The sequence below is a fragment of the Emydura macquarii genome, unplaced genomic scaffold (assembly GCF_026122565.2).
Source record: "Emydura macquarii macquarii isolate MOO-44397 ecotype Brisbane River unplaced genomic scaffold, CSIRO-AGI_Emac_v2 contig_1253, whole genome shotgun sequence".
Lineage (NCBI taxonomy): Eukaryota > Metazoa > Chordata > Testudines > Chelidae > Emydura > Emydura macquarii.
In genome coordinates, this window is record NW_027131390.1 from 70131312 (window position 1) to 70158130 (window position 26819).

At 38.3% G+C, this 26819-nt stretch overlaps 1 protein-coding gene across 5 annotated transcripts in view; it reads left to right on the forward strand.

The window, feature by feature from the left end:
- The window catches only part of ZNF385B (zinc finger protein 385B), a 245389-nt gene that overhangs the window by 195431 nt on the left and 23139 nt on the right, over window positions 1-26819 (forward strand). For all 5 annotated transcript variants that reach the window (XM_067549093.1, XM_067549094.1, XM_067549095.1 and 2 more), the window contains one exon: window positions 20058-20220. In XM_067549093.1, coding sequence (XP_067405194.1) covers window positions 20058-20220 — 163 coding nt within the window. The remainder of the gene's footprint in view (window positions 1-20057; window positions 20221-26819) is intronic.

A 26819-nucleotide genomic window follows, 5' to 3' on the forward strand; every position in this document is an offset into this window, starting at 1 on the left:
CCCTTTTCCGTCTACACACAAATGACTAACTCAGGGCTTAGACCCCAAGACCCCCTGGGGATGGAGGATGTAAGTCTGTGTCAAGCCTGGACCCAGGGTTCAAGCCCTATTGCTTTGCAGTGTGGACACAACCCACAGGACTAGTGCTCTGGGAACGTGCCAAAAGTATTCCACAGTCCCATGGCTCAACTTTTTGTCCTCTGGACTGTCAAGTTTAGTGGACAGTCAAGTTTTCCCGCACTGCACTATGAACAAAGGGCTAGAATGGCCATATTTTGGGAGGATGCTAGCATGTCTGGGGTATGGGTGGTTGGACTCGAGCCCACATAACGCTGTGTAGATGCTGGAGCCCCCGGTTGGGGCCAAGGGTTCTGCAGTTACTAACCTGGGATTACAAATGAGTGTGGATGCTCAAACCTTAGGTTAACAAATCCAGGGTCTGCTAACTCAAGTTCTACTAAACCACGGCTTACGTTGTCAATGCTCAGTTTGTGCCAGGGCTGATCCCCAGTACCTCTAGGCTCGGCATTTCATAGCCCCGGCACCTCTGGGCTTGCTGCATCAGTTGTGAATGTAAAAAAAAATTGCTTGAGCCCCGGCACCTCTTTCATTACAAATTGAGCACTATATATTGCAATGTAGACAGACCCTCCCCTCTCAAGGGGTCCCAGAGCCTGGGATCCAGCCTCAGCCCAAACCGTCTACATTGCAGATTTACAGCCCCACAGCCTGTGACCTGCGATCACAAGTCAGCTGACACAGGCCAGCTACAGGTGTTTAATTGTGGTGTAGACATACCCTTAGAATCCTGAGTGGGATTGTACTCAGGGCAGTAGCCTGGTCTGCCACCTGTACCACCACAGTGACACTTCTATTTTTATCATACTAGTTCAATCAAAGCAACTGTGTGTACATTTATGCAGGGTAGAAATTACACTTCCAGCTCAAAGTGCAGACTCACTCTTAGGTTAAGCTACCTTCCCATGATGAGAACAGAAAAGTAAATCAATTGCCGGGGGGATAGGAACGCACAGGTTAGGAGGAGAGCCAGAAAAAACACCATTTGATGCTGCTTAACCTGTTTTGGCAAGTACACATTTAGACCTCGCTCCTGCACACACTCACGGATGTGATTAATTTCACTACTTTCCTATCACTGGTAGCAAAGTTTAGCACAGGGATAAGTGTTTACAGGACTGGGAGTTCAACTATCTGTGCCTGCATGCACAGCATGATCCCTGACTCACTAAATTATGAATCCCAGAACTTTCTGTGGAATGCTCGAGAGAGAATATGATGAGGTGGAGTGCAATCAAAGAACCCTTTTAACTTCTTGTAGTTAACCACTGCTGTTCTCTGCCTTTTAGTCCCCACATGTATCCGAGAGCTCAGTGGAAGTTTTAGCCCCTGATTCTGTATGTGTGGTTAGCCCTTATTGGGATGTTTTTGTAGGCAAGAAAGCATTTAATCTGCTCTGATTGCTGTTAGTGCTCTTTGCAGACCCCTTGAATTCATCCTGATTTGTGCATCTGCCATATTTTGGTTTGACCTCTTTTTGAAATGCATTGCAAAGAGCTGTGAACTAACACTGTTAGAGTACCAATGCCAACATTTCTAGTGCCTTGGCACCTGCATTAGTCTTTTAAAGTGGCAGCATGTGGCTTTATACTGATGGTGGTGGTTGTGACCATTCATCAACTAGGAAAAGACCAATAGTCTAACAATATAATTGAATTAGTTAATGTTTAGCTAAATGTCAACTTTATTACAATCCCTATCACTGAGTTAATGAATCTGAGCTATTCCATAGATATAAAGGGTAGTATTTAACAGTATGTCCAGATATCTGGAAAATGAACACATTTCACCCCATGACCATAGCTAGCATGGAAGAGGCTAAAGTCCAATGAACAACTAATTATCTTTGCTTTTTTTAAAGGGTGGATTTTGGTGCTATTAAAGAGAAAGAAGTGACAGGCTTTAGTGAGAAGACTGCATATAGGGGTAAAAGGAGAGAGAAGAACGGAAGATGACACCAAGATTATAAGGCAGGAAGGTTAGTAGATTTGTCAGTGGTGACAGAAAAAAGAGGTGGTAGAGATGGACTAGAGGAAAGATAAGAAATTCAGTTTAGGAGAGTGTGCATCTGAGAGGGTGTTGAGGCAACCTACAGGAGATGTTAGAGATGGTTGGCGATGTCATACTGGTCATAGATGGAGATTTCAGAGACAGGGAGAGGAATTTGGGAATTATCTGGATGGAGGTGGTAGCTGATGAGATGGTTGAACACATGGAACAGATGAGATTTCCAAGGGAGAGTATAGAGAGACAAAGAAGGGACTGAGGTAAAGAGAGAGAAAGAGGAGTCACTGAGGGAGATGTTGGATGATTGAGCTGAAAGGTAGGAAAATAATTGTGTCATGGGAAACAAGAGAAGAGAGAAATCAGAGAATGAAGGAATGATCAATTGTGGAAACCAATAGAGACCTCAAGAACAATAAGAATAGAAAAGCTTCTCTTTGATGTAGCTGGGAAGAGATTTTTAGTGACATTGGTCAGTTTTGGTGGCTGGCCATACACACACTGCTAGATTTATCAGAAGCATTTGACACAGGTGATCACAAGGTGTTACTAAATCAACCTGACAGAGGTGGATTGACTTGCGTTGTGCTGGCTCCAATCCTTTCTCTTGGATTGAACTCAGATGTGTAATGAGTAGCTACTCCTCTGCCTTCAATACCCTTACCTGTGGGGTTGCATAACACTCAATCCTATTCCTTGCCCTTAAGTTATATTTTGAATAGAACAGAACTCCACCAGTGAATGCTGTGAGGCAATTAATGGGAACTAGGCATCCAAATCTTCTTGGTGCTTTGAAAATCCAATCCTAAATCTCTTGAGACGATTGTAGGATGCCATGGACTTAATACCAGAAATATGCTTACACCCGCTTCTGCATTTCCTTTACGTTATATGCAGACAGCACCAAGTCTCCCAACTCTTCAAGTTGGGAATGGTATTAGTAGGGGTGAAAGGACATGGGCTGAACATTATTTTAGCCAAGATAAAGTTTATACGACCTGTAAAAGGAAATATTTTGAGAACATTTCTCGGTGCTTTGAGGGCATCAACCTTCTAGTCATCAAGGTGGTATATGCAGTCTGTGATTCATTCTCCGCTCCTCACTGATGCTGAGAACCAAAGTGGTCTCATTGGTTGAAAATGCCTTCCTGTCTGATCTTGACCTGGATATGGTGATGCATGATTTTATCATTTCCAGGCTCAGCTTCTGCCACATGCAGTGGCTTGGATTGAAAGTGAATATCTCAAAGAAACTCCAGGTGGAATGCAGCTACTCTTTTTAGAAGAACTTGGGCATCAGAACCCATCACTTAGTGTTCCCCACACTACAGTATCCTTATTGTGAAATTATGGATCCAATATAAAACCCTGTTCTTAGTTATTAAAACCCTAAATGGATTGAGTGCCAAATACCTTGGAGAGCACCCCTTTTTCTGTGACCACAGCCAGTCTGGAAAGCTGCACTCCTCAGGAACTCAAGTTGGCAGTGCTTAGTGTGGAATTTGTACTTGAAAGGGGATCAAGTCGTCTTGGCATCTATGGGATTTGCTTCTACAGAATATTAGAATAACGACTGATCTCTTCATCCTCAAATCAAAATGTAAATTCATCTCTTAATATACCCTACCCTTCCCACATTAACTTCTGCAAGATAGCAAACAATATATACTAAATTAAGCCTTCCAAATGCACGTTATCTCAGCACATCAAAGGTCAATGGGAGAATGCTGTAGAGATTCCACCACTGGGGACGTGAGATGATGCCCTACTCAGAAAAAATGAAATAGTAAATGTAAAGTAAAATGCATTCATTTTTATCTCAATTTTATGCACCATACACAGGTTCTCACAGAAAAGGAGTTTTTGCAACTGAAGAATGCGCGTGGAACAGCTGCTGGAGTGCCCAGACTTGATTGTTCATGCTCCAGTATAGGTGTCCAAAGCAAGCAGCAGGACTGCATGGGGCGACCTGGAAGCCAGAAAAGAGCACCCTCCTATAACTGAAATAGAGCTAGCACTTGAGTGTTTCGAAAGTATGTTTTCCCTCTCTTAAAATTCTAATAGTGCTCTCGTATTATGATATGGCTGGATGGATAAATAGGCTTTAGTAAGTAATGCTTTGACATTTAGCATATATTGTCAGGATTGTTATTAATCATTGACATTACAGTAGCTCTAGTTTAAGCCAGCAGCCTGCTCAAATTGGCTGGCTCCTCTGTGCCATTCAACAGAGGGCCAACTAGCAATGGGAAAATGGAAAAAAAAATCACAACTTCCTATCTCACACAGGTTCACTTTCTGTCTGCTTTTGGTTGATCCTTCATCGTCATTCTGGCCACAGACTAATCTACAGCTTCTCCCACCAGCTGCCCTGTGGTTCTAGTCTCCATAGCAGCTGTAGAACCTTATCCAGATTGTCCGTGAATCAGCTACACTATTAGAAGTGTCTGAAAATTCAACATGCAGCTACAACAGAAGGGAAAGTCACAGCTGCAAAGACATCTGTTTGGCTTCTGCAAAGCATCGTTCTTCTTTTTCTTCTTATATAAGAATCTTCAGTTTATGCTGAAGTAATTTTTCTGCTCTCTTGTCCTCTTCACTTTGTATTGATTCTTTACTGGAAATGTTGGAGCAGAGCACTATGAAAGCACTGAGTGCAAGATCTGTCTCCTTATATTTCCTCGGTCAATTCCCCTTTCTCCTCCTGCCCACCCATACAGCAAACATGCTCACAAGTCCATTCTTTATGTCCATTTGTCCAGTCATCTTCCTTTTGAAATCTGAGCACTACCATGTACCTACAAAGCAAAGATGTGTCTATTTGCTTCCTCTTCACATACATACACCATCTCTTGGGGAAAGATCTTCGGCTGCACAACAACTACTAGCTCCAGTCTGAGTCTTTAGAGAGATAATAATTTCACAATTAAAATCTAACTCGACTTCAGTGAAATACGGCAGTATAATGAGTGTCAAGATAGCTCAATAGCACTTTGTGGTGTCAACTAAGAGGGACTTGATTCAGGAAAGAAAACAAATCTTACAAGCAATTCAGAGAAGGCTGATTTTATTGCAAGTGACAGACCCAGGCCCTAGGAGATGCTGAAGGCCAAACTAGAATTGAATTCAGTAATAGCTGATTAATTAAAAAGATACCATGATGATAATTGTCTGGTTTTTTAAGTATAAGTAGCCAAAAGGCAAGTTTTTAAAGTTTAAATAAGTGTTACTGGATAAATAGTATCTTTGAATGACTAGGTGATGCTGTCAATAAAAATAAAACAGAAGAGAATCAATAACATCACATAGAAATCTACAAAACTATAGTCTGCTTTTGTCAACATTTTCCATTTTCCATATGAATAAGACTATTTATATTGATTCCTTGGGTTTCGAGGGTAGTGAAGCAGATAGGAGGTAATTAAAAGCATAAATCTCAGGAGCTTGTGAAGGTAATGCTCTGCTTTGTAGACAGAGCTGACAAAATGATGAACATTTTTAGCTTCAACATGACAGAAATATTGTGTGATTACAGGGTGCAGGGACATAATGTGCTGAGTTTTGTTCAATAGCATCTATTGAATAAAGCTTCTAATGAAGTTCAGTTGGATTTTTAAAACATAGCAGTTACTTATTAAGGGTCTGATTTGCACTGTTTCTCGGTTCTTTCCATGTCCTTTTCAGTAATACCCTATTTTAAGTTAATATTTGGAGGAACCAGGTTTTAAATGAATTAATCATTGGAAAATAAAGTAACGTTATGAAACCAGGATATTAAAAAATAGTTAAGGTATGGCTGCATTGTAACTAAAATATGAACACTTTAACTTTGAATTTTTCCTCAACTCTGCCTATAATTAATTTCAGGGAAATTACTCATTCAGTAAGATTTTTCAACTCTATTTTGCTGTGTGACACACACATTTTAGTATAGATTATGTAGCAAAATATTTCATTCTGAAATACACAATAATATATGGACTTCTCAGATAAATGTACATGCTATTATAAAGTGATAGAATGTTTAGTAAAATATGAAACTGTGTAATCAAGTATTTGGTGGGCAGTTTATTATTTTATGGAAGCAAGTTTGATAGCTCAGGAACTGGGGCAAATTAAAATTCTAATTTGTGTAGGATGCTAATGCTTCACCACAACGTCAAACCTGTACATTTAAGTGTGTGTAGGTGTTTAAAGTGTGTGACTAGTCTCATTGACTTCAATAGGACTATTTGCAGGTTTGAAGTTAAGCACATGAGTAAGCGTCTGCAGGATCGGGACCTAGAAAAACTAAATCCAGCCCTGCCTATATAAATGTGGTTACATGGGCTTGAAAGGTATTGCCTCCACTTGCACCAGAGCAGTATTTGGTGTGAAATATCTAGAAATGTTGCTGTCATACTGTAAAATACAGTATATAACAATCTACGTTTGTGTAATACTGGGTTTTCTGGTTTGTTTTAAAAAAAAAAAAGCGTGTTCATGTGTGAAGGGGTTCCATTCACTGCAGGTGCACCTCCTTGTAGTTGGGTCTGGGAATTAGCTTTTGCCCCATCTGATGCACCTTCCATCAGTTGCCTTTGCTGTGGCCCCTATCTCTCTTTGTGGTTTGACCTGGCCAAGTTGTTGTATAGTCTCCCTGCTTCCGGGGTAAGAATATCCCCTCAGACAAGCTGTCCAGACACTGTCTCATACCGTCTTGCATTCCAAGTCTCTAGGTCCTGTGCCACTTTCTAGTGGCTGGTAGAGGAAGCCAAGCCTGCAGGTATTCTGGATTCCAGTCCAGGGACCCTGTGATTAGCAACCTCGATCTGCACAGTCTCGCATCCTATTGCTGTTTCCCTGGGCTCCTTCCGTCCTCACTTCTCGATCTCCTTGCCTATCTCTGGGTTTACTGTTGGAGAGTCCGCTGCTTCCCGTGGCTACTTCACTTCTCTCAGCCTCTTGCCAGATTCTCTAGTCAAGGACAGGACCCCAGGGCTTTCTCTTCCCCTGGATTTCTTCCTTGTCCCTGACCAACTCCCTTTCACTCCAGGGATTGACAGCAGACCTCCTCCCCACAACCCTTTCCTGGTCTCACTTCCTCGCTTTACGCTCCTATCCCAGCTCCTCTCCCAGCTTTGTTGGCAGTTAGGCATGATCAATCCCTGACTTTCCTTCAGGTGCAGCATGTAAGGTTAATTGGCCCACATTAACCTGCTCAGGGCTTTTGTGGGGTGGATAACCCATTACACCGTGTGAAAACATTTGAAATCCCTACGTGCTTCTGTGTGTGTATCCAGTATAAATGACTTCAGTAATTATATGTCAAAACCAGTGGGCTATTTGCTATATAGTGGTTTGTGATTTACTATACAATTAAAAATACCTGTTTTTTAAAAGCTAACAAAGAAGGTGCCAATTTCTTTGGCGGGCAACAATCCATCTCATCTGTGGTTAAAGCACAAACCTGGAAGTCAGAAGATCTGTATTCTCTTCCCCGTCACTCGAGGTTGATTTTGGGAGGTGCTGAAAACCCACTACTTCAATGAGTTAAACTGACATTGTGAGTGCTCAGCCCTTCTGAAAATCAGGCTCTTAATATGCTTAATTTAACACTTTTACATGAGAATTATACTTACATAATTCTTAGGTGTTTTCTGAGGCTTTATTTATTGATTGTCTGACAAAAACTACATTAAGGAGAATAAAGCGTGAGAGTATGTATCAATAATTAGGGGTAAAAAATTACAGGGATATTGTAATGATTCCAAAACCAAGCATGACTAACCCTGGAAATTTAGCATTAAGGTTATACTTACAGGAAATCCAAACAAGTTAAGGTATAGAAATATACATTGAAGGCATCCAAACAACGTTAACTGTGCTCTGTTGTGATACCATGCAATGACCATACAGTTATGATTAAGGCATTTCCATATTTACATTAGATGAGTTCAGATTAGATGACGTGTTTTACAGACACACAAGGTTTCATTCACTCTCATGGTGTCACATTGGGTTAAGTTAAGAGTTAAAGTTGTTTGGATTTTTAATTGTGCCTTTAAGTCTTCTACCTGTGAACTGGCCCACAACATCCAAAATCAACTTAGAGTGTTGAATTGTTGTGGGGCCTCCACTTCAATTGAACCTGATGAGACAGAGCAATACATGCTCCTGCAGAAACAAGAACCTTCTGTTTGGGGAAATTTTGCTACAGGTTGTCATTGCAAAGAACTGGAAGGCTAATGTCATTTATTTACACTACATGTGACTGTCTGATCCTACTGAAATGAATTCATTTAATTACTTATTCATATACCAGCTAGATTCTCAAACTTATTTATTTGTAAACTGTGAAAATGAATAGGTGCCTATTTAAAATGTATTGTCAGAATTCACTCATGACATAGTTGATCATAAATTATCCTTTGTTCTACCACCTGACTTGGATTTAAAATATTTCTTTAAGGTCATGCCGCTACCAAGGAATATCTGTGATGTATCGTGATTATTTTAATAAATAAATTCAAATGAAAAAGTTATCATATGTAAAGCAAAACATAGTTGGGGCATTTCAGTTTAATTAGGGTTACAATATAAAATAAGGTAGTGCTGTCATGGAACGTATGTGTACATATATTCCTTGTATAAAACAGAAAAATTTGTAGTACAAATGATGTATTGGATGCAATCTGGCATGCAAGCCAGTAGATCACATGTTTAATGTATGCATATTTAATTTCACAATTTTAACATCCTGATGTTTACATTTCCAACTGGATGTCTTCATAATTGGGAAATGAATATGTTAATCCTCAATTAACAATCAACTTTAGGTTTTAAGTAAAATTTAGCATCTGGGGGATTTGTGTTTCTCCATGGGAAATGTTTTCAAAAGAAATAGCCTATCATGAATTGTTCATTAAAATCCAGTATACTTATAGATTAGAAGGCTGATTGATTTTTGTTGTTGTATTATAAAGCTTTATTGCTTGTTTTGTCTTTTACTTACTATTCAGCGACATTGAGTGGCACTGAAAGGCCAGATTCATCAAAAGGATAATGGGCAGATACTTTATGGTGCACAGATTTGAAGAACAGTGGGGTATGCCTGGTGTGCTTACTGGCATTTCAGTACCTAGAATGTTCTTGGGTATTTCATAACAATGCTGGTTTCTGAAATTTAGGTACAAACACATTTTTCACTAAAGCCCGAGCCTATAAAGATTTACCCACATAAACTTTATGTACTCAGAGTCCCATGGAATTTTGCGTGGCTTGCTGTGTAAGTCTTTGCAGGATCTGGCCCAAGCCTGTAAGTGTGCCAAGTTCTTTTCGGCAGTCCATAAAAGGCTTTCCCCATTGTTAGCCTCCAAATCTGTTCTGTTTTAAAATTGTTCCTGTTCATTTAACTTTTAAATCACTAATTATTGTTTTTCTATAATCTATAGGGAGGCATTGAACGTCTAAATTAAACAAATGTGAATTATATGTTGGCAATAGAATAAGACAGAAATTGGATTTCCCTTTTCACAGGGAATTCTGCTATTTTGATTTTTTTCCATTCAGAAACAGATTGAAAACAAAAAATTCCCACAAAACAAAATTTAAAAAAATCATTTCAAGTCAGTCAAATCTTTTCATTTTGTTTAAAATGAAAATACTTTGTTCCAATTTCCACGTTTTAAAACTTTTAAAATGTTTTACATAAAAACAATTAATTTCACTTTGAAAGCTAATTTTGAAATGAAAAATCAAAATGTTCCATTCAAAATATGCGAAAATGGGATATTTTCTTGTTATCCAAACACTTTCTTTTGTTTTTTCACAAGATTTCATTGAAACGGACACATATCGAAACATTTTCTCTCTGATGAAAATGGCATTTTTGTCCAAAAATGTTTCAGTGAAAAATTTCTGACCAGCTCTAGTATCTTTTTATATAAATATAGAATGTAGAGCTAGCTTTCTGAAGACAGAAGAAAAACATTTTCAAATGTGGGTTCATAAAGTTAGGCATGTAACTCTTATTTGGACACCTAACTGTTTAATCATGATTTTCATAGGTGCTGAGCAGCCACAGTTGCCATTGATTTCAGTGGAAAAGGTTGATTATTCAGTCATTACTCTCTGAACTATTTATTTCTACAATCTGGAATTTTAACAAATAAAAACAACACTTATTCAAATTCTTCAAAATTAAAAAAAGGTTAGCTGCAAGTCAAGCATTTTCTTTGTCAGGTAGCCCACTGAACAGGCAATTTGAACTTGAAGATACGATAGTCATATAAATTGCAGATCTCTGTACTTTACATATTGCCAATGTGTTGTCAAGCAGATCATACTTATAAGCCCCTTTCATACATTTTAAAGTGTCTGGTTCTAGATTACTGGAAACAGTAATTTTCCCATTCAGATTGGTACCATTTCAGCTCCCCAGCATAGTGCTTTTAGGTAACATTATCCAATCAGACTGTATTTCCTCTTTGTAGGAATAAGAAAGGTCCTGTCCGCCAACTAACTACTAAAATTTGATGTAAGCTTTTGATATATTCTCTTATCCTACTGGACTAGATATGAGATTCTAATTTTGTTAAATGAACATCAAAAAAGGGCTTATAGTGCCTTCACCTCCTACGATGTTCACCTTTGCATTCCGGGGACCAAAATCTGCTCTCAGTCATGCGCATAGCTCCCATTGGCTTTAATGAGGGCTTCATGCATACACTCAAGCAGAATTTGAAACATGGGAATTTAGTATATAAAATACTTAGCTTATAAATGGAGTAGAACCTTCTCAATACTTTTCTTTTTTGAGAAGGAATTTTAAAGTATGAGGTATATTTGTAGCTTGATATGTAGTAAGAGAAAATTACTTTTAGCATGTTTTCTTGATTTCGTTCTGTGTCAAGTAACTTATTTATTAAGCATCTTTTCAACATTGTTGTATATTTGGAGTTTATCATTTATTTACCCAAGCTCTCCCTACCAGTATATATAGCCCAGGCCTTACACACACAGTTTCCATGGGAGTCAATAGAAATTTTGCAGGAGTAAGAAAAGCACATCAGGTCCCAAATTTAAAGTGTAGGACAAGATGTTTTATTAACAATAACTGTGAGAAATATGGATCTCACTGGGCAATACACAATGCAGTGTCTATGTATTTGTAGTCTTCAAGTTATACCAGTTTTCAGGTGAAACTTCCATGCTAAAATTTGAATATAAATAAGTTGCTCCTTAAATACATAGAGCCAAGTCCGGGAGCCCAAGTCATTGATACAGAATGTCCTTCAATGCAGTCAAAGAACCATGTTCCGTTTTACTCTGGGGGGTTGTGGGACAGGTTACAAAAAACTCATGAAAGGGTCCACACTCCTTGTGTGCTGCAGAATAGCCTTGTGCCCAGCATGTGGCAAGAAGGCTAGAAGAGGAAAGTGATGGGCTAATGGCTCTGAGATTAAGTGGATCCACTATCTATATGCTCTCTCCCTCAGAGGTGGGGATGCAGCAGTCATGAGGAACATGAAGTAACAACTACCAAGTGGCAAGAAAAGGAGGAGTCAGTCCTCCACTCCAATTCCCATAGACCTCCCCAACTTACAGGTTCCACCATGTTCGTGGTCTTCCAAAGATTTACTTGGGCCCAGGATTTGTCCCTATGACTTTTATGAATAATTTGCTGATAGCGCTGTTTGTGGCTAAGGTTGCCTGACATGTCCCATTATAAGACCCTGTTTTCAATTGCTTATAACTTTGCCTAACTTTAACCATTCTAGCTGAAATTTCCATACATGTCTGATATATATATAATTTTTTGTTTTTTAAATTTCAGCTGTTTCTGAGAAATGATGGGAAAATATATTTTGTTTTGCCCATGTTAAAAATGCTGCTGACCTTTTCTTTAAACAGGTCTTGCACCCTGATACCTGGTGCTGGGACTTGAAATTTGCTAGAGGTGTGGCCTTTGTGTTAGGGATATGCCATTTGCTGTCCCCGTGAAAATCTCCAATTTTGGCCAAATTATTGCCAAATTATAAGCATTTGAAATATCATGATTCAGACAAGCTTTACTTCTAGCAGGTGACATCTCTGAATTTCCAGAACTGGGAATTGGGACAGGCTGGACAAGAAGACTGGGAGACAAAAAGTTAGCGTTGGAGGGTGGAAGGAACTCTGACTGATTAGATAAGGAAATTGGGCAGAGCATTGTTACCCGCACAATCTAGGGCACCCATCCCATCCTCCTTGGGCTCAGGGCATAACTCTGTGGGTTGGCACCGGGAGGGAACTTTTCCCTGCAAAAGAGCCGTTACACAGTATTATCTTTAACTTGAATTTATTAGCAATTGATCAAGAGAATACACATGCCAAGCATGCAATGCTTACCACTCCCGATGAAACAGGTGACCTCTTCCTGATGGCCATTTGGAATCAGATTGTCTGGAGCTCCAGCTTTGGCATCTGCACTGAATGGTCATGCAGGATATTGAGTTCTGGCAGTCTTGATCTTGGGCAGTGTCCTGGAGTTAGGTTCCAAAGAATGTCTTCTTAAACCCCAGTTTATATAGTCAAATTTAGGGCAGATCTACCCTACCCCTTAAGTCGATCTTACTTATGTTGCTCAGAGGTGTAAAATAGACACCCCCCAAGAAATGCAAGTTACAGCAACCTAAGCGCTGTCCACACCAGCGCTCTCCTGTTGGCATAGAATGTCTTCACCAGATGCGCTACAGTGACGCAGGCCGATGTAGTGCTTCTAGTGTAGTCCTGCCCTTAGATCCTACTTATCTATATCTTAACCAATCATTTTAACTGAAGTATTATGAAACAATGTTCTTCACCAATCCTAGCACGCTACATTTTACATACAAGAGTCCATTTAAATTTTGAGAAGTCAGTTACACAACAGACAGAAACAATTAACGAACAGACAGAAATAATTAAAGGTAAAACAAAAGGGAAGGGTAGATTTCCCAACTGAAACTGCTAAGTGGTTCTGCCAGAGTGTTATCTTGTAAAGTTTTCCTTTGAACATCTTAATATCTGTCTGTGTATCTGGTCACTGTTTGTGCTATATTTGGTTAGGGCTCGAATGCTTTCTTAACAACCCGATATTATATTGTTTTGGTGCAGTTTAGATGGAATGCGATTCCTTACTTATAGCTAATGGCTGCTGCTCCTTACTACAAGAAGGCCTCAGATTACAGCATGGAGAAGAGGAGTTGGGAGTAGACTGGGATCTGGACAGGCAGCCTGCAAAAGGGGATCATAGACTCATAGACTCTAAGGTCAGAAGGGACCAATATGATCACATAGTCTGACCTCCTGCACAATGCAGGCCACCTACTTCTGTAATAAACCTCTAACCTATGCCTGAGTTATTAAAGTCCTCAAATCATGGTTTAAAGACTTTAAGGTACAGAGAATACACCAGCACGTGAGCTGTGCCCCATGCTACAGAGGAAGGTGAAAAACCCCAGAGCCTTTGCCAATCTGCCCTGGGATAAAATTCCTTCCCAACCCCAAATATGACGATCAGTTTGGGGGGAACATGCAGAAGCATTTTTGCCCACTAGAGTATGCCCCCTTCAAGAGCTTGAATGGAACCTGGGAAAAGTCTGGTTTAAGTGACTTGCCCATTGTCCAATAAGAACTCTGTGAGAGTCAGGGATAAAACCCAGTTCTCCAGGGCAGCATTCAATTGCCTTAACCATAAGACAGTCCTTTCTCTTCCTGCAATCCCCTGCCTCATTCACCTACACACCTTCCAATTTCTGCAGCAAATGAGGCAGGGGTCCACAGACAACAGTCCCTTTCACTGTACAAACCTAATTCATCCACAGAGAAGGTCCATCCTCTGCACTGAGTGAGCCGAGGTTCTGTGGGGAAAAAATAGCATGTGGTTATGTAATTAAAGATCATCATATTCCATATGCACATAGGGGCCAAATTAAGGTTACAGAGCCAACCTTAAGTCTGGTGTTTCCTAATCGTTGACAGTTTGACTTTGCAACCTTAGCAATGGTGGTTTGTGTTTGTTTAACATAGCTTTTTTGTGTGTAAGATTAATATTTCTAATATAGAATATGCATGAATTAAGTTAATTTAATTTGGCCCACATTAACTATTGCCAAAAAGTCTGTTCAGTTTGCCCGTGAAATATTGTAGTGCTAATAGATTAACTTTCAATATTGTTTTATTTTCTATTGGGTTTCACTCTCTAAATAGCAAATTATCTTTATGTATCTAATAAAATGTAGGCTTATTTCACATTTGGCTTTTTTAACCTTGTATGCAAATTTCTTTTATGTTTTCAGAGAAAATGGAAGTAAATGTAGTATCTCCGAGCTTAATTACAAATGAATACTTGGAAATCTACTGTGCACATTTAAAAGACACTCAGAATGTTAGAATTATGTATGTAGTCACAGTTAGTAGGTCTGTATTATATCTTAGTATTTGTTAATTAGAACTAAGATTATAAAAGCATACAATATAAATATGTTTACTTGTTAATGTGACTTCTGTACAAAAGATCTTCTCAAAATAGGAGGCAACTGGCTAATAATCAGAGACAAATCAATGACTCCTTGTTTTACAGCTTCAGTTCTAACAGCCGTCATTTCTCCCTGCTTGCAAGGGCTCAAGGAAAATGCAGAGTACTGCTTCTTATAATATAACAATGCTTCATGTCAGTATTACTGCCCAGCTACCAAAGAAAGGTAGTAATACATGAAACATGCAGGCATAGGATCAGAAATATTTTAAAGGATTTATTTAAAGAAGAGTGGATGAAATTCTACCTCCCACTGCACCTGTGCATTTTGAAATTGCTGTCCATAGGAACAATGAATCTATCCCTGTGACAATAAAATATTGTGTTGACACCTGCTTTTAATTCTGTCCTGTGTAGGATAATCCTTGGGTTAAATGGGAATGCTGCTAACCGTTAACAATTTACTATTAATTAATTAATTTACTATTAGTACTGTAGTAATTATAAACACTCTATGGGTTTTTCTTTTAGCATCTGGTACTGCTGCTGGTATATGCCAATAACATAGAAAGATATATGGTTTTGAAAAAATGTAATCTAAAACTATAATTAAAATTTGCAATGTTTTGTGGATTATGCATCTCCAGTGATTTTTCAATGAATTTCAAACACAAATGAAATATAAAACAAAGATATTATAGATGGTATCTTATGTTATAAATCACTGTTAATAATTACTCCCAATAGGAAATAGTGGTTCAAAAAGAATATTACTCAGAAATATGTGTTCTGATTCACCTAGATTCCATAAATAATATCCCCAAATCCCAATCCCACTCAGCCTGGGATTTTCAAAGGTGTATAAGGGAGTTAAGTTCCCAACTCCTGTAGGCCTCTTAGAAAAACCTAGCATCAAATTGTAATTGGTAAATAATTTGTAAAACTATTAAATTTTATATGTTTAAACAACCATATCATTTCAAGTGCTTTTTCCAAATATAATGATCTGTGGAAGCTTTTGTATGCTACAAGCAATTGTCTTCTTTTGCCAAGTTTTTGAGTCTGTAGAGTAATTTCAGCATTGAAATATATGCTATGGAAATGAAAAACAAGATCGCTAGTTAGCCGAAAAGTTGTATTACAGCTAAAAGCGTATACTTTAAAACTACAAAAGACCTTTACCTTTAAAAATTCTAGTATGTTGCCTACTTTTTATTATTAATCTAAATGTGTTTTATTCTAGGCTGGCACAATTGTGAAAATGCTGAAACATAAGAATGTTACGATTTTTCCCTTACAGTTCTGATGCAATCAAAATTAATCCTGTGAAAATTAATTTGTTCTCTTAAGGCTTGTTCTTTTACTCTGTATATCCTGTTGAAATCAATGAGAGATTTTCTAGCATAAAGGTTGTATGATTGGGTCCATACTTTGTACATTTTCTCGGTAGGATAAATAATGCCAGGTATTAGTAATACGTTTGCAAGGGACAAAATTATGTCTTTATAATCTATTGCTGAACTAGTCTTTACTGATATGAAGACTTCAAGATTTAGTATTATTGGTCTTTGAACTTACGCAATTCAACATTTTTTATCAATGAGCTGGAAGAACACTTAAGATCATTATTGATGAAGTTCACAGATGACACAAAGATTAGAGGAGTGGTAAATAATGAAGGGGACAGATCACTGATATAGAGCAATCTGGATTGCTTGGTAAACTGGGCACAAGCCAAGCAAGTGCATTTCAATACAGCCAAATGTAGAATCATGCATCCAGGAACAGAGTGTGTCAGCCATACTTATAGGATGGGGGACTCTGTCTTGGGAAGCACTGATCTTCAAAAAGACTGGAATGGTGGTGGATAATCGGCCGTACATGAGGTCTGTGTGATGCTGTGGCCAAAAGGGCTAATATGGTCCTGCATGTATAAACAGGAATCTTGAGTGGGCAAATGGATGTATTTGGCACTGGTATGATTATTACTGGAATGCTGTGTCCATTCGTAGTGTCCATGCTTCAAGATGGATGTTGAAAAATTGGAGAGCATTCAAAGATAAGCCATGAGACTGAGTGAAGGACTCAAAAACATCTCTTCTAGTGAGAGACTCCAAGAGTTCAACCTACTGAGCTTAGCAAAGGGGTGTCTTGATCAGTCTTTAGGTACCTATATGAAGAATAGAAATTTGATAACAGAGGACTCTTCACTCTGGTAGACAAAAGTATAATAAAATCCAATAGCCAGAAACTGAAGCTAGATCAAATCTGACTGGAAATAAAGTGCAAATTAATCATTGGTACAGTTTACCCAGGATTGTGTTGGATTCTCCATCACTGGAAACTTTTAACTTCAGATCGGATGCTTTTCTAAAAGAGATGTTCTAATGAAAGCAGAATTAATTTATGGAAGTCCCATGGCCTGTGTTATGTAAAAGATTAGACTAGGTGATCACAGTGGTTCCTTTTGGCCTTAAACTATGAATTTGTGTGATAATACATAGATACAATTATCTAGTGGAAATCAAAAGTGAAATGCTGAGCTACCCAGCAGAATTTAGAGAAGGCTTTGCATATATTTATAAAAAGCTTACATTAGTTTTAATTCTATCTGGACTTGTTTTCGTTTCAACAGGTCTTGTGCAATAGATGACGATTGAATGAAGTGAATCAAAAACACTAGTATGTTATTTCTGATGTTGCAGGTACTTTCATTGCAAATATCAGTGGAAAGGTTTATTAGCAATGTACTGATGTAGTAAACCTTTCTTTTTAGGTTGCCCCTATGTTGTAGATTTTGGCCTCAGGCAGCACATGATCTTGTCAACAGAGCGTGTATGCATTGAGCATAATTGTAGTTCAAATATTTAAAGGGACACCATGGACTTGAAAATCACATTTGAATCTGAAAATTTTGTACCTACTAGTGGTACAATCTAAAATTACTTGAAGAAAAAGAGATTAGATGTGAAAAATACATTTTTTTCTCTTTTCAGTCTTATGCATTTGACAGCACGTTGAGTATAGTCAGTTTCACTGTTTTGTTGAACAGTGCACATCGCTTCTGAAGTAAATAGTAGCAGCAGCATAGCTGAAACTGTCTGTGCAGCAAGGAGCAGGTGTGCATGGAGAAAAAGGGGATGCAAGAGGATGGGTGGATCTAGCATGTTTGGTGGTGTTTCCTCCCAACAAACCCTAAAGACCCTTCTAAACCTAAACAGGGTAGTAGAAAAACCCTTTAAAAATAAGATTGTTTTTAAAATTAGGACATACTATTTAAAGGGTGCTCTATCAGAAAACCTGAATTTTTTAAAATTAATTTAAAAAAATTCAAGTTAACAAGTGTCCCTTTAAATATGGTATGTAAAAGTCATGATTATGCTGTACAGTTAGCTGTTGTTCTATAATCTTTGCATTGTGTTTGATTATATGTTTATACTGTAGAGGTTTTGAAGTCTAGAATAGTTTCATCACAACTCATTGTTAGAACCTGTACTGTAAATATTGTACCCGCTATTTTAATATCAGGTTGTTAATTTTTTTGAAAGGTTTGTAGAGTACAGTTAACCTGTCGTTTTTATTGATGAACACATGCTTAACAAAACATTTTCAGAATACTGACTGGTAGAACATGTGGTCTATTCTTTTCCTTTAGAGCAGAAAGCATTTAGTTTTATTTTGCAGTACATGTGCTCACCTATGAAGCTACAGTATACATCAGTATAAGTACTTCATCTCGCCTAAGTGGCTATTTTAGCTGCATGCATTGGTGATTTTAATGGTACCAATAATTTTCATGAAGACTTTAATGAACGCAGATTTGTGTGTATTCTCTTGTCTTTTCCACTTGTTCCTACTGTTTGCTTACATTCCATCTTCATGATAAGGCTCTGTGATTACATGCTGCACCAAGGTGACTGTACTGTGGTATCTAGTTACATAGAGCCCTAATACAATTGCCCTTTTTATAACAATGCTGCTTTATACCTAAAGTGTTTTGGTTCCCAAAGTCAGTGTTCAGAAAGCATGTGTAGTTTGTTTCATAGTTTACTTCATTTAACATAGTGAGCAAAATGCACTAGTCCTAATTCAATGATACAGAAATAATGTGTTAGCAATGTACATTTGCATGACCACAGGAAATGTTTCTTGTGCTGATATTTACATCTGGGGCACTGAGGTGATCATCTCTGTCAGCACAAAAAACATGATTGCACGCAACGTTTTAGTTTTACGTAAATCACAATATTAACTTAAATAGTTAATATGTGTCCTTCAATAGAGGCACCTATTTAACAGAAGTTTAAAATCTTTAAAACAATGATATTTGTAAATAGATACTCTGATTAGTAATTCAAAGTATTGCTAAAAATACTGTTTAAAAGTATGTTAAAAACAGCTTATAGGTTGTGTATAAATATAGAATATTTTAGCAATTTTCTACTCTATAAAGGCTGTTAATGAAATTAGTTTTTTGGAAGTCAGATTTGTGTTAAAAAGCCATCGTCTAAAATTTTCAAATTTGGGTGTCTAAATAAGTGGCATGATTTTCATTCGTGGTTGGTATGTGTAATCAATAGGAACAATAAGTGCTCAGAACCTCTGAAAATCAGGACATTTATTTAGGTGCCTAACTTTAGGCATGCAACTTTGAAAACTTTAACTTTAGTTTCTGTGAATAACTTTGACAAAAGTCTAACATACGCCAAAAGTTATTTTACATTACTGATTTTGTGCAGAACCATGATGTATACATTTTATAACATTTTAGTACAGAAGCTAATAACGAGTATAATCTTTTCTATGATGTCCTGTCCTTCATATTCCAACATTCTAAGGCTTGAAAAGAGCTTTACAGGACAATTGGTAATACAATAAAAATTGGTAACTAATTATGCATTTTGTATTGTTCATTTGGGGCTATTAAAGTTTATAGCAATTGTATTTTTTTCATCGCTTCCCCCTTGATCTAATAGTGAAGTCAGTCTTATTAATGCCCCTTTCAATTGCTATTAGTTATAAAATAACTCTTGTACTATGTCAAGAAGGAGAAAAAATGATTATTTAATCATCTTACAGCATACAGTACATCTTTCTAACTATAAGCAATAAAAATTAGGGAACAGCACATGAAAATTTAATAGAAGTTTTCTATATTGGATGTGTTTATATTTACATATAGGTTTAAATCTTTAAGGGGTATGGTAGCAAGGAATTAGACAAGAAATGGTTGATTCTAATATATACTTGAAACTTCATTTTCCAAGTTGCTGAAAGTACACTATCTTCATTAAAATCTCTGTAAAAATGCAAGTGTTCTCCTCTGAATATATAAAACATATTAACCCTAGGAAAATAATTAGCACAGTGCTACTAAAGTTTGTCAGGTAGAATAATATGGTGCCTATTATTGAAAGTATCATTTTTTCTACATTATCATCCATTGTGTTATATGGAAGTACAAAAAATGAGCCTGATTTGTTCTCCTTTGTAGAGCCAGGCCGAGGCCCACTACAAAGGAAGTAAACATGCCAAGAAGGTCAAAGCACTAGAGGCAACGAAAAATAAACCAAAAGCTGGTTCTTCCAAGGACAGCGCAAAGGCTAACACAAGCTGCTCTACCACGCCAGTCACAGCCAACATCTCTGACAAATCAGGTCAATGACAATTTTTGTTCTCTGCATACTTTGCTTTTCCTTTTTTGTGTTTGTGTGAGAGTCTGACTGAGTGTTAGTGGTCCTTACTTGTTTTTGTAAACTGTTAAAATGCTCTGCCATACAGAAGTGATTGTATTTGATATTCAGTACCAAAACATCTTTAACACACATGAAACATTCAGTATATCATAACGCTAAGGCCTCGTTTCAAATAACAAAAACAACGAGGGTCCTGTAGCACCTTAAAGACTAACAGATTTCTGTGGGCATAAGCTTTCGTGGGCTGCAACCCACTTTGTCAAATAACATTTATAAGACTCTCTGTGGAATTTGTACTTACAAAATGTGGTATGCTTTGTCCCAACACCATCTAAACTTATGATCGGGGCAGTTCTAACATATTCACATTCAGCTTCCATTGAAGTCAACGCGAGTTGCATGTATGTCAGAAGGCAAAAGTTGTCTCCAAGAAACTCCCTTTATGTAAAGGGGAGGCCTGCTCAAACCAAATGAAGGTAGTTATAGCTACCAAAATCTCCTTAAACAAATACATTGTTATCCATGACAGCCTTGTAACATGAATTTTTTCATGGCTTCCACAACTTTGCTTGAGCTTCCACATTCTTTGTTCTGCTGTTCCTTCTGGTGATCTCAGAAAGATTGTTGACACTAGTGTGTGTGGGTTATTGTTTGTTTTGCTCTGTTTCCTCTGTGATATGTTGCTGAATAAAGTAGAAATGCTCCCTGAATTTTCTCACACAGTCTGAAATATTACTATACGCCTTATCCAGGAGAAAGCAGCCACTATGGGTTTCTCAAGCTATAGAACTACATAGACTTTTTCTGGGAGGTTTGCTGCTTCCTCGTGAATACCGTTTATCACCGTTTTCCCAGGAGCTGAGCTTTGTCTCAAATGCCATAAAGAGAATGACATTAGAAAATGTTTTGATGTGGAAATGGCTTATTCCCATGCTAACTGTTATTTAGGGATCAATCCTGCACTCTTAACTGAGGCAAAACTCTCATGGATTGGGCCTTTAGAGCCTCAAACAGTTATGAGGTTCAGCTTGGTTTACTTAATCAACCTACATTTTAGTTGTGTGTGAAACAATACAAACCCAGGTTGCACCTTCCAATAAATAAAACCATGATTTTATAAAACAGGTGGGAGGCAAGCAGTAAAGATCAATATAACTGAAATAACAGAAGAGAGTGGGTGGGTGGGTGAATAGAGAAGAGAGTTGAGGTCATGTTCTAAAATTAGAAAATGAAAGAATTTAATTATGAAAGACATGCAAATGCTAAGATATTTTAAAGCACTCTAACTTTGTGGATCTTAACATGAGGTATCTTACATTGCATCTCCCTGAATGTACAACTAAAAAAAAACCCCATAAAAACTGAATCTACTCTGTTTATCTTGAAAATTTCAGGTTAAAATAGCCTATCACTCCATCTCTACTGCCACTTATCCGGTTTTACTGTCACAAATGTTTCATTGTAGAAGCCTGTGGTTGCAACTTAATTAAACTTGACACAAACCTATGGTTACCTTAAAAATTTTAATCCCACCACTGACAGAGTAGACTCCTGTAGGCCAAAGCAAAGGTCCAAATAATGGGAAGTTGGAACCTCCTTCACCACACATTCAGACTAATCCTTCTGCTGGCACTAATCCAGTGGGAGAGATGTTTCATATGGCGCTTGAGCTAGACGACAAGGCGTGTCTCAGGCATGCTTGTCTCATGCCATGTGCCTTTACCGCGCTTGTTCTTTAATCCATGCCTAGTTTTAGAAAAGGGCTAAGAAAACCTAACTCCACTACAAGGGACTCCAGCCCACCAAGTGGTGGGGAGCTGAGAATCTATTTGAAACAGCAGATTCTATGAGTGTACTTTCAATGACAATATCACCATCTAATCCCAGATCTACTGAGTCAGTGATGGAGTGGGAAAACGGAAGGGAAATTTAATTAGTTTACAGTTTAAAAATAAGAGATGATGCTGTATACTAGATGTGCTTTTGTTAAACTGTAGTTGAAGAAAAATAATATATGTAAAAGTGGGTTTTACCTTATTGTATGTTTGCTGCAATAGAATCACTTATGTTGCTGGGAATTTGGAGAATGATAGTCAGATTTTTTGTCTTTACTCTCAATATTTCAGCACATCTTTCTGTCTCTGAGGAATGGATTCTTTTTAATATCTGTATTATGTCTAAATTTATTTTAGTTCTTAAAGATTTCTATTATTAGAACCTTAGCTTGCATCTACATTTTTGTTTTCTTTTAACTCTTTCTCTTGTTTTGGGAACCTTTAATTTCTCTTTGTTCACCTTTGGTTCTCTGTCCCTTTTTGGACCTGAAGTTTTTTTAGTAATTTTTTTTTAGTAAAATTGCTGAATCATGCAGCTCCATTTCTGGTAGCCTAGCAAGGGTGCAGAGTGTTTATGTAGAAAACTGACCACTTGCATTTAAGTGTATCATCTACACTTGCTCTGAACAAAGTTAGAAACTTTGGTAGCAAATTGCCAATGACCTGTTTATATTAGTGGTTACATGTTGGCCACCATCTTGGCCAACAGAATGGGGATTGAACTGGAGACTTCTAGAGCTGAAAGAGGTAGCTTGAGCTAAAAAGACAAAACACGCTAGCTAGGGAGACTCATAACCTCCATGGATCAGGCACAGGGAGGAACCTGAAGCTCTCACTCACTCACCAGTAGGTTACACTTACGATGGTGTGACAGCAACAGTAGGAGAAATTTCAGTGTAAACACTGCTTGCATGCTCTCTCTCAAAGTCCAAAGCTAAATTCACCTAAGTCCTTATTTTTCAAACCTTCTGATGTGGTATTTTTTCCACATCTGCTCCTTCTCTCAATTTGAGCAGTGTGGCTGCTGTAGGGCCATGAAGATTAGGGTGACCAGATAGCAAGTGTGAAAAATTGAGACAGAGGGTAGGGGGTAATAGGCACTTATATAAGAAAACCCCCCAGATATTGGGACTGTCCCTATAAAATCTGGTCACCCTAATGAAGATTAAATTAATCTGTAAGGTATTTTGAATAGTCTTTGGGAGAACTTGGTTTCTGCAGTTAAACATTATTTCAGGGCAGTATGAGGGGCTGAATTTGGCATTTTGGATCTAAAGAATGATGCTACTTTTTGAATCCATTGTGAGAACCAACAATCTCCACTTGTGGTGTAAATAAGATAGTGTGACTCAGAAATAAGCTATTGTGTTAACTATACATTAACCACCATGATATTGTAAGGCTATATTATCCTTCAGCGGAGCTTATTTGGCTTTATGTAGTTAGAATACAAAAGTAGTAGTTACTGGTGAATTGTATTCCATAGGCTGGAGTACTAGCTGGATCATACCTTGGTGTTATACTTACTTTTGAGCATCCAACTCTCCTCTATTTAGGAATATCCCTGTAACAATTTTGTGTTCTTTTCTCTGTTCTGTATTATCTTGTCCTTATTATCCTGCTTCAGTTTTTCCTGAACTTCCTATGTTAGCTGTTGAAGTTTTACTGTTAATTTTGTTGCCCTAAATAGAGTTACCACTTAGCTGGTATTTGACCGGTCTCCACAGTTTTTTTTTAATGGATTTGCTAGTTGCTAGAAAAATGATTTAATCTGCTGGGGGGGTTGTTATGTATATCTAAAGATTTGCATTATCACAATACTCTAGGGTGTCTAATGTTAAAAATTTCTGTGTCCAGCTAAAGATGCTGCAGTGTTCCCATGTCAGCAGTTTAAGCAATACCAGATCAAAACTGTTGAAAATACAGCAGCCGCCTGCCCACCAACACAAAAGTGCATTACACGCGAGTGTGTGAGAGAGCAGGTTTCAGTCACGCAAGGATGAGGAGACGTGCGATGTTATCAATCTTATCTACGTGTGTTATCTTTCTAGATACTATAAGTGGCTGTTGAAGGGGGTGGTTGCAGAATTGCCTTGTGACTGGGGGTTGGGGTTGCGGCGGGCTTGCCTTTGGGGGGGAGATTCTGGGTTTTTTGCATTTCAAAGATGATAACCCTAGTTCTAGATCATTAGGATTATGAAATGAATCTTTCACTGTATAACCTCAGGTTAATTCCCTCTATCTAGCTAGTATTAATTTGTGAAAGAATTGGTCCCTTTAAGGAACATTAGCAGGATTCTTCTTGTTTGTTTTTATGGTAGTTTGAGATCCCACATATGGAGAATGAGCCACATGGTTGGTAATTTTTAAAAACAGTGATAAGATGAAGGTGCATCCAGGGGTCCTTTGTTCAAATCTGTGGCTCTGTGAAGATCAATCTGTGTCATTTTTGTTTTTAAAATAAGTTTCTAACCCTTTTCCAGGTATAACCAATATAAATCAATGTCAACAAATAGTGAGGCTTGAAAGGGGCATGCAACTGGATTCCACTTCTGCAGCGGGGGGGCCTAAACATTGCCCCCTTCCGCCATCCCACACACACTTTTTATGTAAAAGCAGACAGGTAAGTGTGAGGTGTGGACCACAGAACCACCTCACTAACCTTATCTAAAAATCATCAGCCCGGATCTGTACAGAATGGTGGGGCCATAGTTGGTGGACATGAAACAGTTAAATTTATGGGGAGAGTTATTTTGCAGGCCTCCCCCAAAATGCTAATGCTTTGGGGCTGTTCAGAGTCAGCTGCTACTCATGTAGGCCATAAAGCAGAGGCCTAAGGATTAATCAGAGCTTTAGACGGCTACTGAACCATGGGCTACGCCTAATATGGCTCTAGTGATGGCTGCTGCAGGGTGTCCTCTTCTTGTACCCCGCACCAGAGCGGCTGAGTGTGCATGAGGTATGCACTGTTTAGTACTCATAATTCCCATCCTATTCACAACTCCAACAGCATGCAAGAAGGGAAGGGAGAGAGTAGAGACCATTTTGTGGCTATCCTGAGTGGGACTGCTGCAGCCACGGCAGCCCACCTCTCTCCCTGAGGGAGCCTGTCTGCCAAGACTTGATGTTTGAAGAAATGGGAAGGAATCAGAGGCCCCATTTTCTACCTTGCTGGACCTCATCCTGCCCCTCTATGCGCACACTCCGACCGTGCAGGCATGCCAACTCCTCTAATGCACTAATCGCTTCAAAGCAATTCCACTTCTCCTCTGTAGCCTGTGGTGAGAATTCCCTTCACTTCTCTCTCCCTCAGGTAGCAATGGGACTCCACATGGGGTTAACTACAGGTGCAAGAGTAATTCTTTGCAGAATTGGGGCCCATAGTGTAATTTGTAAAGTGATGAACGTTGCTATATAAATGTAAAATATTAGTGCCAGTGGAATGCATCCCCTTGGGACAGGACAGGGTTGCAACCAGCATGCAATAAAACTTTGAATATTTAGAATGTTGTTGATTTTTTTTTAAATATAGCTCTGAGAATGCAGTAGAGTATTGTACAGAAGAAACAGTTCCCTCTCCAAGTGCTCTCAGGGCAGCATAGCTACTACTCTTAGGAATGCATATACTACTACTAATAATAATAATGGAATTGTTTACTTATCAAATAAAAAAAAGGATTCTTTGATCACACTTCTAAGTGAAAACAAATATATTTCAAAATGAAGGGCCATATCATCTTCTTTGCATTCTGCAAAGTCAGACAATAAATGCAAATGTTTTAAACTACATAAGAGTCAGAAATAGACTTCAGAATATAAAAGTAGGACCTTTTGCTCCCATTGTTCCACTAAGTATATGATCCAGTCACAGTGGGGGCTGTGTTTGAGGAATGATCTATGTAGGCATTTCAAATTTAGTCCTAATTCAGTTAATAAGGGTCTGCTTATGTATATACTGTATACTATTAGACTATATAACTTTTTGGCTTTGCAGTTACAGATGATGTCTTCAGAGGGATACCACATTCTGGTCCCCACTAATATTGATTTGTTCTGTGTCAAAGCAACCTTAAAGCCAGCGTCAGTGCTACCTGGTGAGTTCTGGTGGCATAAGGGAAATCCTGGGCAGTATAGAGTCAACAGGCCGGGTATATGCAATGGGGACAGGAGGAAGGGAACCTGTCTCTGGACAGCTATTGTGATTTGGCGATTCCTTACCGCCAGACTGGACCATTAAAGGGTTGTTGCAGTCATTACTACTGTAGAGCAGTCTTCAGTTCCTTGCTCCTTCAAACAGGACTGGCAGCCCAAGGATCAGAGAGCCCCAACCCCATGCTTTACTAGGTGTAGAAGGGCTGGTCCTGAGGCTTTTGCCATCAGTTTGCTTTAGTGCAGACTCTCCACTAAAGGGTAATTGTGACAACAATCCTGAATATTCTTTCTTTACCACCATTCTTAAGTAGTAGACCTCAACATGCTGAGGCACATTTACTCAGGGGGTGACTGGATCTTTCCAGTTTCTTGGTTACTGATGCTATTTCTTCATCAACTTAGGAATGATGTCTGATATCCCAAGAGAGGCATCAATTAACATTTCATGAGTCCGTCATCGAATCACTCCCTAGTAGTGTCATTTTTATTGCTTATTAAAAAATAATCTTTCTGCCAAAACTAATCATTTTACTCTTTTCATATTCCTCTTTGTGCTTTTAAAATCGATATCTG